This window comes from Stegodyphus dumicola, chromosome 1 (genome assembly GCF_044657685.1).
Source record: "Stegodyphus dumicola isolate Sdum_Otavi_A_Nest chromosome 1, ASM4465768v1".
Taxonomy (NCBI): domain Eukaryota; kingdom Metazoa; phylum Arthropoda; class Arachnida; order Araneae; family Eresidae; genus Stegodyphus; species Stegodyphus dumicola.
The window spans coordinates 134,995,135-135,009,293 of NC_140768.1; the positions used below are offsets into that span (position 1 = coordinate 134,995,135).

At 31.1% G+C, this 14,159-nt stretch overlaps 1 protein-coding gene across 1 annotated transcript in view; it reads right to left on the reverse strand.

Moving 5' to 3' along the window:
* Positions 1 to 14,159, reverse strand: part of kuz (zinc-dependent metalloprotease kuz) — a 116,021-nt gene that overhangs the window by 49,913 nt on the left and 51,949 nt on the right. The window contains exon 6 of the mRNA XM_085820992.1: positions 11,410 to 11,602. Within this exon, the coding sequence (XP_085677118.1) occupies positions 11,410 to 11,602 (193 nt within the window). The remainder of the gene's footprint in view (positions 1 to 11,409; positions 11,603 to 14,159) is intronic.

The window sequence follows — 14,159 nt, forward strand, 5'->3', positions numbered from 1 at the left end:
GACTAGAAAATGAAAAGCTGCCTTCAGCTGAAATGCAATTCATGTAATTGATATTTAAAAAAAAAAATTGACAATAATGCAAAATTTATGGAAGTCTAGAAATCGAAAAATCTTAATTTTCTTGTGTGAGCACTGAAAATAACTGTAGAAGGGAAGAAGAAAATTACGGAGAAAATTATGGAAAAATTTGCAGGGAAATTTGGCTGTCAGACATACCAAGATGTTTCAAAATGTTGGAAGCTTCTGAATATACTTTCAGGATACTTCAAAGAATTTAAGTGTTCAAAGAGAAAACACTTGGACCTGTGTACCAGCAAATACCATCAATTGGGCTTGTGGGGTTAACAGAAAAGAAAAAAACGATATCATTGCAGATTAAAGTGAAAATCGACTGGTTTTAGACTATATGGTTGTATAAATTTGAATTACGTTATAGAACATCATATCGTATCATAAATGGAGAATCCCATGATTTCTCAGTCGAATTATTTGAAGATTCAGGAGTTTATCCAGTGATGTATGTCGATGTCACCTAAAGACGTTTTTCGTTTTTCCTCCTGATGAAACATCGGGCGAGCAATAAAGTCGCTGAACACTGGTAGTTCGGTCCGAGGTTCGAATCCCACGAACGGGCTGGCTGCATGGGTGTTTTCGTGGTTTTCCCCATGTGTAACGTGTATACGAGCCAGTTTCCCTTAGAAAGTCCTCCACAAAGGCATCCCTCCCCTTAGGCAGATAGCCCTAGTGTGCTTTGTCAAAATTAAATAAACCAAAACCTCTTGATCAAACCAGTCTTTCCTTTCATCTCATACCTTCAAAATGCTTAGCCTCTAGAGATTGATAAAGGCTCTGACCAAATACTGATGAAATGTATTGAATTGGATTATTAAGTTACGGCAAAGCAGGGCTATCTGCCTAAAAGCAAGGATACCTTCGTGAAGAAGTTTCTAAGAGAAACCATCTGCCATACACGTTACACATGAGAAAATCCACGAAAACGTCCATGCAACCAGCCCGTTACAGGGATTCGAACTCCAGAGTGAACTACCAGTTTTCAGCGACTTTACTGCTCGACCGTTTGTGGGCCTTTATGAAATGGAAGGTGATAACTTTATTTAAAATGATTGTGAGAAATATCAAGATGTTTCAAAAAGTTGGATGCTTTTTAATATACTTGCAGAATGCCTAAAGAAAAAGAGCAAGAATGAAGCAAAATGCCTGAAGAAAAAGAGAAGAAAAAATAAATTTTTGCGTACAATTTAGAATTTGTATTTTGTTTTTTAAACTTTTTAATCTTATGATATTTGATTCTTGTGATTCCAAAAATAAAATATTTAACTAAAATATGAATAACATTTAAAAAAAACAGAATGTAGGATAAAACTATGTAAAGCAATAGGCACAATGATAAAACTGTTTAAAGTGTATGCTAGTCATCCTAAGTTAAAATGTCGGTTATACATCTCTCTTATTTATATATATGTATCTTTTCTGAACGGAACATTGAAAGGCGTGTTAACTGTGCTTTAATTTCTCTTTTAAGATATGTAGTTTTCGAATGCATCGTAGTCTGGGTTACAATGTATTCTTCTGAAAGAAATGCAATTCAAATAAATAAAATAAAATCTGAAAAAATTATATTAATAAATATATTTAAAATGCTCACTTGGAATGAATAAATAGCACATTTTAAAATAATTATCTGAGACAATGCAACACTAACAATTAAACTAAATAACTACAGTCAAAAGTCTTTAATCCGGACTCGTCGGGACTTCGGCGATTCCGGATTATCGATTTTTCTGGATTATAGATCATCAGTTTAAATCTGGTAAGATGGCATGCAGAAATTATAAAATTAAAAATATGAAACCGTAATTTATGAAATAAAGAGCAATTATGATCTAAAGGGTATCAAAATTTACAAAAAAAAAACTTAATATTTATTTGTTTACTTTATTACACATTTCTTTCAACGCGCGCATGCGTAAAGCATACATTACGCATAGTCGAAATTAGAAAATTGCAACCAGAAAACTATTTGATGTGTACTCGTGATATTTATAATGACGAGGAATTTGATTTAAATCATATCAAAGACGGAATACATCGAGATGAAATACTACATTTACTAAGGAATTATAAGCTGAATAAATTAAAAACATCTGCCCTGAAGATAAGGATAGTGCTGACAGATGAACTTCCAGTTCATTGCGTGCCGTGACCTTAAAATTAATAACAATTATAATTTAAAATATAATATAAAGAACATTATTTGAAAAAAGAAATGATTGGGGCCGTGTTTTTCTCTCACGCACTATGTGAAAATGGAAATAAAAATAGGTTGCCACATATTATGAAGTTTGCCAAGTGAACTAATTATGGCGCAAACTGAATAAAAAGCTGCAACATAAATTGTTGAATTTCTCCGTAATTTCGCACCAAATTTTACAAAATTTAATATTTACGCATAATTTGAGTCGTAGATTCGAAATATGGAAAAAAATTGGTATGTTATTTCAGAAAAAGTCCGATTTCATGTCAGAATAACTATGTTAGAGTAGAGCTATATATAAATCTAATATATATCATAAGTCGTGCTTTCGAGACACGAAGAATGCAATTTTAATTTCGTCAATCAGCCCAGTAGAACGAGAGATATAGAACTCACCCCCCTTTTTTTTAGCAGTGTACATAGCAATCTGTTTACAGTAAAAAGAAACATCAGAGATTTGCCCTAACTTGGTTCTGTACTATTTTGCACTGAGCAAAACAGACATACGATACATGCATACCTGGGTTGGCACATAAATACACTCTGGCGACATCATAAATTGCCACTTAACTTCTTTTTGTGAAAAACTGCTTTGCCTCATGCACACTTTTTCACGAATCTTCAGCAGGGATGCAGATAATGGGAAAGTACTTTTCTTTAATACTACAATTAATTTTCATATAAGGCATATTTTGTTTGCCTTCTTTTTAATCAATGGCCTTAACTTGGTTTTAAAACTGAAAAATATATGATAAATAATAAGTGGAAAACATTTTATTAAACTGTACAAAGCATACTTACAATGCTGGAGAAAAACTCAGAATGGGAATAAATAAAATTTACACATCTTTCACGGGTCACACAAGTTTAAATTATCTTTCTTACACAAAAGTTCAATATTCTATGACCAGTAAAATTAGTGGTGATCATAGGTTATAATCATATGTTTTAATTAATTTTAAAAAATCATTAAAATTTTGAAAGTTAATACTTTATTTGCAGTTATATACTGTTACAGTATATGTGCATCTTTGTTTTGACAGTATATAAATGACTACAAATAAATAAATGTTTCTGGCATTAACTTAAAATGCCCAACAGATCTGAATTATGATGCTAGATTTTAATATATTTTTTAGATAAAAGGAAAGAAGTTGGAACAAACTAAAGCTTTCAAAATACCATCACCTAGAGTTACAAATTTAAGCTTCAACATAAATATTGTATCTTTACAAGGCAATCATGTCTCCACATGTCTAACAGCACACAATGTTTGAATATTAACTCTGAAGCTACTAGAAAGAAATGATTACTAAAATATCAACTCAGATTTCTACTATTGTCTTTACAATCTTTTCTTATTAAATACTGAAAGTATTCATGACATTTTAGTTTTCAGCTTCTCACAGATCACGACTAAAAAGGATTTGTAATAAAACATAAATCTGTCTGACGCCACAGATACCAGGTAGATTTGTGTGTATAGAACCCTATTATCTATACAAACCAAAAAATATTAAAAATTAACTAATTAATTAAAAAATACATTTGATGCTTACAGTAATGATCCTTCATGTACTCACAAAGGATGCTATAATGAATGGTCACCATAACTAAAACAGGTGTAATGTACTAATTTAGTCAAACAACAAAAATCAGCATTACATTTTAAAATTTTCACAGGACTAGTTTTGATGGTTTTACCAGACCATCATCCTCAGCTGCAAAAGCACAAATGAATGAGATAAGATATAGTGATTAGATGAAAAAGATAAGAAAGAACGGACAAGTGTCAAGCTACTGGCGCCATCTGTTGATGAAACCAGAACTAAAACATAATTTCTTTAAAGGCTGAAGGCAAAGATCGTTTGGAATTAGGGTCGTTAACTAAAACAGAAAGATTTTTTTGAATGAGAAATGCCTCTAGAAAATCCAGTTCACCAATGGAAGATGTTTTTTGAATAATTTTGGCTGCAGAAAAATTTAAAGTGTGATTTTCGGACCAACAATGCTGCGCAACAGGCAAACTGATGAAGGTTTACAATAAACCATAGTACTGAAGTTGGATGTGTTATGTGCGATCAAAATGTTGAGAAACGGAAGATAATTGCAAGTCTCAAGTTTAAAGGTAAGCTGAATAGCAGGATCAATGGAATTCACTGTTGAAAGAATGTTATTTAAATCATCTTTATTACCTTCAAACAGAGGAAAAGTATTGTCTTCGTAGCGGAACCATGCCAGGAAGTTTAAAGTTTCGAACAATTTTTGATTCATAATAATGCATGTAGATATCAGCCAACATAGGACAACATAGTCAACATAGGACTGAGGGGGCTTCCCATGACTAATCCCTCAGTTTGCTTGTAATATTTATTTTGGAAAACAAAATGTGTTTATTTTAAACAGAGTGAGGGAAATTAGTTCATCAATCTCAATGCAAGAGAAAAGAAATTTGCGAAGGCTGGTTTCTAGACATCGTAATGCACCCTCCAATGGAACATTGGTGAATAACAATTTTACATCAAAAGAAACCATGAGTAAATTTCTATGAGAAATGCTTTTAACTTATTTTTACAAACTCTACTGAATTTTTTATGGTGTAAATGCTATTATCTAATAAAGTTGAAAATCTAGAAACTAAAGGATACAAGGCAGTGCCTAAATTTGATACAATAGGGCGGAAAGGAATACCACTTTTATGAATTTCGAGAAGAGCATAAAATCTGGCACAATTTGCAACAGGTGGGATAAGGAGGACTGTTTTAAGTTGCTTGAAAGGATTTGTGAAGGTTTGATCTCAGTTTTATTTTTGACAGGTCCGAAGCTGAAGGATCTTTAGGGATCGGATTATATTGTCCTTCGTTTAAGTTTACTGACATCATCAACGCAAGTGGTTTTATCCATGACGACTATCTGGCCACCTTTGTCAGCTTTTAAAATGATAATATCCAGGTTAGAATGAATTTTGCACATTGTCACTCTTTCTCTCACGTTTAGATTTGGTTTCAAAGGCTTATTATTGAATTTCCCATTATGAACGATAAGATGCCTAATCATTTCCTTCTGTGAATCAGAAACTTTACTGAACCTGAAAGCCTTTTCGATAGGAGCCAAAATCTTTGGAATCGAGGGTTTAGAAGTTTGTGAGAAGTTAAAATTATATTTTAGAATTCTCTGTTGTTCTTCTCATAAAGTAATACTAGAAATATTAACTATAGGCTTAATGTATACAATGGGAAGATTTTTTTTTTGAACTACTTAAATTGGAAGACTGTAAAAAAAGTTTTTCAAATTTAACTGCAAGGGTGTTTTTATGTTGGTTAATTGTATTCTCAGTTCTAGACCAAGATTTTTGTTCAATGGTAGTGAATTTTAGATATGAATTAGCTCCAGATAAAGTTTATAGAGCTCATGTTCAATATTGGATAAGTGTTTACGTGCATCCCTTATGATGGACCGAAGTAAAGCAACTCTGCAGTTTAACAGAATTCTTTAAATGCTGCAGTTTAACAGAATTCTTGAAATGCGACTGGAAGGTTTCTGATCAGATTTGATTTGAATGAAATTGGGAATAAACTTTTTACACTTACATTTAAGCAAAACGTGAAGGTGATTCAGAAATTTCTGCCATTTCAGGTGTAGCTTAGTGAAACAATTAATGGATGAAGGCATATTAAACAATGCAGAAACTCAAACTAAATTAACCCAATAATAAAGCACACACAAAACAATGGAAAAATTTCACACTGAAAATGAATACAAAACAAAATATTTGCAACTAAAAAGCATGAAATTAGGTAAGCAAAGCACAATATTAAAATATGTACAACGCAAATAAAACTTAAAAAATTGGAAAGAGTACTTAGCAAAACTCATAAAATCACAAAATGGTGGTCACACCATGTGCAAAAAAGGAAAGCAAAAAAATAAGCCTGTTTGCGGCTGCGAAACTCGTACAATCGCAAAATGGTGAAAACTACATGGAAAAAAGAAAGCAAAAATAAGCCTGTTCGGGGCTCCTATAATTATGATACCATTACATGCCGAACAAGTACTAATTTAGAAGTCAAACAACAAAAATCAGCGTTACATTTTAAAATTTTCACAGGACTAGTTTCGATGGTTTCACCAAACCATCATCCACAGTTGCAAAAGCGCAAATGAATGAGATAAGATATAGTGATTAGATGAAAAAAGATAAGAAAGAACGAACAAGCGTCAACAATAACAATTGTCAAGCTACTGGCACCATCTGTTGATGAAACCAGGACTAAAACATAATTTCTTTACAGGCAAAGATGGATTGAAATTAGGGTTGTTAACTATAACAGAAAGATTTTTTTTAATGTGAAATGCCTCTAGAAAATCTAGGTGTAATGTATTCTCATCAGCTGAAGGCTTTTTTCTATTCACTATTTTACTATTCATTACAAATAAAGCAAAACAAGATTATTCATTATTAATTAGTAATTAGTGAAAATTACGCATTTTCAATGCATAATTTTTACCATACAGAAAATGGAGAATTAATGCATGCATTCCCAGTTAATTTGCTTGAATTTATGCAGATGCATGTTTACTTGCAATACTTTAACCCTTTTACAGGTGGTGGTAAATATCTTACCACTAAGCAATTTGTTTTCTAGCAGCATACGGAAAATTATTTACCAGCGCCCGATATCAGGAATATTCCTCTGGAACCAGAGCTTCACATTTTCTGTAATAGATGGCTGTAGAGGCTACGTAAAACGCAACATTTCTGCATTCATCCAGTTTACAAGCAAAATGGAAAGGGTAAGCACGTACTCTTTTCTTATTTTATTGTGTAATGATATATAAAAATACGTTAAAAGCTATATATTCATATATTTTGTATCTTAAAGGTTTGATAGCTAAATTGTATTAGGCATTTAAAAAATAAAGCGAAATATTTTGTTTTATACATATTTGAATTTGGTGGTAAATTATTTACCATGGCACGCTTAGTGATTTTAGAGGTGGTAAATAATTTACCATTGCCTGATAGAAACACAGTTTTACTAATATGTTTCGCTTTAGAAATAGCGTTTTGTTTGGCATGGTACTTGATTTCTTTGTATATCTAATACTTTTATATTAGCATTTCAGTAATTAATTATTCTTTGATCACCCATTTATATAAAAATTCAAGAAAAATGTGCAGAATTCAATCTATTGATGAAAAAAATGGTAAAATTCAAAAGAAGGTCAACAATTAAGCAATATATGCCAGGGAAGCCTGTAAAAAGAGTTTATAAGAATTGGGCTAGATAAAACGCATCAATTAGTTACCTATATCAGTCTGAAGTTTACACTGGGAAAAAGACTTGAATTTAGGTTGAGAGTAGCTCGCAGCCTAATTGGAGGCTTCTCTAGTAAAAAACGAAAACTGCAATCAAACTGGGTATCAGCGAAAAAGGAAAATGCTATTCCAAGGGGAAATCCGAACAACTAATGTTAGAACACACATGCCAGTCAGAGGAGAAAGTTACAGAAGATGAAAATATTGCAGCATAAAAGTAAATCAGAAACGTACCAAAGTGTTATGTTCAACATGTCATGTACCATTCTGTGCTGCTTCATGTTATAAATAAAAATTTAAATTCAAATCAATAGAAGTAGTGCATTTGGTTATATTTATATCTGTAATCAATTTTATATTAATCATCGATTTTATACTATATGTATATTTAAATAATCAAGAATAAATAGTTTTCATCAAAAATACATGTTTATTTGTGATATTTTTGTAATTATGATTTTTTTCTTTTGCACAACTCAGTAAAATGCCATTGCTTATACCGGGCGGTGATAAATATGTTACCACCCCTATTATAAACAACAACAGAATTCCAAAAATAGTATTTTTGGTCATAAACGAGCTACTTTTCCCTAATAGTTGCATAAAATATGAATTTTGAAAATACATGGCCTGGGCCCGATAAAGGGTTAAAAGGTTAGTTCTCATTAAGTAACAGTAGATTGGTATATATAATGTTTTTTTTTTAAAGAAATTACCACTACATATCCATAGTATAGCATATCAATTATTAAATATTTTATTATTTTTAATAACTTTTTTTACCAATATCATCACCAACTCTCCTTTGAATATACATTAAAAAACACAAGTACTATTGTAGTGGTAATCAAATAATCTAAATAAGTAGTAATTATAATAATTAGCTATACTAATTTAACTATACTGTGTTTCTCAAACTAGAGTATGTGGATAACTGGTGGTTCCTCCTAGATTTGCAAAAAATCCTGTTATTTATAAATGAAATTAACAAGATCTCACATCATTTCTTGCTGATAACATATAGCTAAGTATACTGACATATCTTTCAGGTATATTCGCAAACTAAGTGAATTAAACTTCTATCTGTTCTTCGATCTTCTATCTATCTAATTCGTTAACTGTTTCCATTGCCTTTAAAAGGAAACTTGGTTAACTGTGTAAAGCAGAGAAATTTTTTATCATTTCCAATTTCCGAATCTTATCTTTGTACAAAAAAAAAAAAAAAAGTTACAATGTTATATAATTCTAAAAAGAATTATGTAATGACATATGCTTGCATCTTCAAATGCTGAGGTCAGAATTTGAAACTCATTTTGTAAGTGGTAACATAAGTATAACAAATTTTCATGTATTCTCGATCCTCCCCATTACAATTTTGAAAATAACAAATTGTCAGTGAATAAACGAGAACAGTTTTTTTTTTTACTCCCTAATGTCACTACACAAAAAATGAAATTCAAGCAGAAGATAGTTAATTGCCGGACCTCTTTACTAGTTTAAAATGTAAAACAGTGAGCTGTATAAAATATTGTAATTTACTTTGCTTCTAAGCAAAGTAAGAAAGTTTTTTTTTTTTTTTTTTTTTTTTTTTTTTCATTAACTTGGATGAATAACAAAGAGCCAAAATTGACTTGAAGCATCTGCCAATCTCAGACTTCAGCTTACAGGCATATATCCAAACATGGAAATGATGAAAAAAAAAAAAAAAAAAAAAAATTGGCAGCCTTATCCATGTCATTAATGTGAATACCACCATTTATTTAATTTTAATTTATAAGATTATACAAACACTAACAGCCTTTAAATATCTGAAACAAATAAAAATTTTCTTCTATTAACTAAATTGATTAACCCTTTGCACTTGAGAAGTGACTCTCAGTCACCACTTCATTTGATGCAGTAACCTAAGAAATTATTCTCAATCACCATTTGATTTGATGCAGTAACATAAGGAATGATTCTCAATTACCACTCGGTTTATGAGCGGGAAATATGTTTATTTTGGTTAGTTTGGGGCAATATCGCTTTATGAATGTATTCAACAATACATGCATATAAACAACTGTCAATATACATGCATATAAAACAACTGCCAATCTTTACTTTTAAATATGTTTTTTAGATTTACAGTTATATATGCGTCTCCTACACTATTTCTAACTCGACAGTCATGGCAACAGGAATATTATTTTCGGAGTTACGGAGCCCAATAAGCATGGAATACAATGAAGGAATCAGTTCGAGCAAAGATGAGTTCAATTTTTTTTCAATGAAGAATAAAATTAGGTCTAAGCATATATTTCTTGATGATAGAGATGAAGAAAGGGATGAAGTAAGAGGTGTAAGAAGGTGAAATATTACAGTAATAGAAAGTGAATGTGAAAGTGACAGTGATTCCACAGAACAGACAGAACATTCAGAAAGGATAATGTGCATAGAATCTGAAGAAAAGCACAAAGATTGAGCAAAGACCACTACATGTACCCGGCAAAAGAGCCAAATGACCATAAGCATCTTCCAACATAAAAGAACCATTAGATATTTGTAAAATCATTTAAAATTAGGTGTGGAAAATTCACCAAATGCATGGAAAATCATCTCAAGTTGCTGGTTCGCTTGAGTGAAAAAAAAAAAAAAAAGACTCCAGGACAAAGAGTTAATATAAATACAAATTAAACTAATTTCAATCAACTACAATTTAAAGGTAATTTTTCGTTACGCACCCTGCCATGCTTTTTTAGCCCCTCTGAAAGAGAACCAAACATATGCAGAGACCCAACGACAGTACCATCTGAGGACTATGTGTGTATGCATGTTTGTTAAAGAACAATTAAACCCACACATATTATTATTATATACAGTCAAAAGTCATTAATCCAGACTCATCGGGACTTCAGCGATTCCGGATTATCGATTTTTGCGGATTATAGGTCATCAGTTTAAAACTCGTAAGATGGCATGCAGAAATTCTAAAATTAAAAATATGAAACTGTAATTTATGAAATAAAGAACAATTATGACCTAAAGGGTATCAAAATTTACAAAAAAAAAAAAAAAAAAAAACCTCAATATTTATTTGTTTACTTTATTAAACATTTCTTTCAATGTAAGTTGTTTAAGTTGCTTCGTTTTATGTGATAATACTTTCTCTTTAATTCTATAAACAGACATAATTTCTTGTTCAGTTACAAAGTTCCGCTGTTCAAATCCCGTAATTGCTGTGCCGAGAATACCGACTAACTTGTCAATCGAAATTTTTTCGTTTTCACTAGCCTCTCTGTCACCTTCTTCATGTCTTTATCCATTTTTTGCAGCAATTCCACTTTTTGTTTGATGGACATCGAAACATACTTTCGTTTTGTAGATCCTTTGGGAGCTCCAGCATCGGAAATTCTATTTGACATAATCGAAAGTTCAAGTTTACTTTTATAAAATTGCTCTTACAGTCTGCAAAAAATAATAAGCCGCATCCAATTCGAAGATTAAGGAACAACGCAATCATCAACATTAACTGAAATAAATAATTAGATAATTTTAGCTTATACCGTTCGTTATACATTAAATGCGCACGCGAAAACGTAGTCTGCGCTTGCGCACATGCATATGCGCAGTCGTAAAGGTGTTACACGCACGCGTATACGCCTATGCGCATGTGTCAACGCGGCGCATGCGCAGAAAGTTTTAGCTTTGAGGTAAGGATTATAGATCATTCCGGATTATGGGTGTCCGAATTAACGACTTTTGACTGTACTACTTTCAAGATATGAACAAAAAATTTACCTATGAACAACAGGCATAGAAAATAAGTAGTTACCTGATGCAGATGCAACCCATGCTAATCCTAATGTACCTCCAGAAAAGTCCCTATATGTGAAAATGTAAGCGAGGCAAAAATCATCATGATTGAACTGAGAATTTAAATTCAAAAAATTTGAAACATCTATGTTTGGTGAGCAGAATGGATTGGCCCGCTTCATACGCGAGTCGCAAACTCTAGAATCATTTATCTGAAAAATAATTCATCGGTATTATTCTTTTATTATTTACATGAGATATGAAATATAATCTGTAAAAAATACTTATGACTATATAATACTCTTAAATTTAGAAACAAAATAAATAAAAAACTACATTTAAAGAGAAAAGGTTTGTTATATCCAGTAGGGGGCTCACGCGAGAAATTTATTAAATTTCTTGCTAATATGAGAAGCTCTCATTCTTTGTTTGCTTGTTTATTTATTAGAAGAAAAACACATGTTTTCCATATCAAGTTTTATCTAATATAAAGCCTTCATCTTTCTGAGAATTAAGATCTTGTCCGATTTAATTTCTGTCACACACATCAAAGATAATAAAAAATTTAAACAGGTACGAGAAACAGTTGCCTATTTTAAATAAATTTATTATGGATACCAAATTGTTTAATATCAAGACAATGGGATGAAGTGTAGAAACATGGAAAATGTAACATGTCCATATGCCAGAAGGAGACAAAAAAGATACAAACCAAATTTCATAATAAAGCATTAAATAAAATTAAATGATTTCTAGGATTTCATTAAAATGGCTTGAGCAAGAAAATTGTACAAAAACATTCCCAGTAGTATATACAAAGCTCAAGTCATTTATGGAGACTATCGCAATCAGAAGTGCTGAAGTTGAATGAGCTTTTAGCTCAATGAACCATATTCCCACGAGATCTCATTTGAATATGTAGCATATTTCAGATTTAGGAATAATCTCCTTAAATGGAAAAGAATTTAATTCGAAACTTTTAATTTCCTTTTTTAACCACTGCTCAGCTCATGTCAGTTGAAAAGAAAATAAAATGTTTCTCTGCTTCAGGCATAAATTGTTCTGCTTACTTAAATTTACTCATCATTTTATGTAATTTCTGAGAAATTTGCATTTTTTCTACTTTTAAATTTTTAAGTGGTTTTAAACGTTTTTATAATTAAACCATGTATTTTCTGTTTCTGCAAAAATTAAAACATTTAAGAAGATATTTTTTATAATATCAAGTGTTAAAATTTTCATAGCTAACCAATGACTGGCTATATTACCAACAATTACTTCATAATTTTAAGGAATAAGAAATCAGTTTAAAAGCAGAAGCTCACATAATAGTAAACTTGAAAAATTTGAATTTAATGTACATGTTCTTACATTGAAAATTCGGTAAAATTTCTCATAACATAAAATTATGAAATGACATCAACACATATTTAAATTTAAAAATTTTTTCATATATTGTGATGAGATATCATCAGGATGATATTAAAATTACTAATCTGCATGCTTTGTCTCTTTCACCTAAATATGTTTAACATACTTTTCAATGTTTTACATCATGCTAAAATAAAATGCATATTCCTTAAAATTAATATAAAAACTATGCTATTTTTACACCACGCTAAAATAAAGAAATGTATATTCTCTGAAATATGCACAAACTCTAATTTACTCAAATAAAACCATAAGGCAATTTCTTTGACATTACAATGAAAGTTAATATGTATGTTTTAATCAGAACTGGGAGCTACAGCAATATCACTACAAACTACTTTCATTAAAAGCACAGCAGCATCTTTTTATTTTTGTAGAGGCCATATCTTCCTGTCACCTGCAATACAAAGTTTTTCAAAGTATAAAGTCCATCAATTCTGAAATATCATCAAATTCATCTGTAGTGTTGAATTTTGAATTCATTATCACTCAGCCTGCATTTCCATAGCATATTCTACTGTATAATGAAAACATCAGGGCAGGAAGGAAATTGTTAAGCCTTGTGCTACATCCGAAAGATTCAGTCAAGGTAGAAACAAAGAGGCATAGGAAGACATTTAATGCAAGTTATTACCACTTTTGGCTCCTATCATAACTCCTGGTTCCAGATACCTCACAAATGACTACAAGTTTCTGCAATTGTACTGAACAGCCTTTTCAAAGATATGGTTATAATTTGTAAATTATATTCTAATTTTTCTATGTAGTTAAGTGATTCATATTTTAATGCAATAACAAGTTTCTAATAATATGTACAAAGGATCAAAGCCTTAGACCTCAAATTTCAAGTAAAATGTATTATTTGTGTGCGTGTGTATAAAAAAGATTTAAAAAAATATAGCAAACTTATAATTTTAATTGGCAATAGTCCTCTTATATTTTTTAAGTTTAATTTGGATATTTCCCCTTTCTATCCTAAAAATAGTAACAGTTAATGATATATCAATTTAAAGTGAGTCATTTCAAAATTAATCTGCATCATGCCATCTTAAGTGAATGTAGATATGTTACAGCCAATCATTTCTTCGAGAGCTGAAATTTCAACTCTGTATCTCATCTTTCTTCTGAACGAGTAGCCCATTTCGCTTGCTTTGGTACACTCATACTAACATGCGTAACTCATTTCTCTGTATCATCCACTGTCTAAAAATGTGCTATTTTTAGACTGCCTTCATAATGGTGAGCGAGTCAAATATTGCATCCTTTACCCAATAATAAAATTATGCTTAATGCGGTCTGTCTGCAAGTCCATCATTCCATCTGGCACTCACTCCCGCT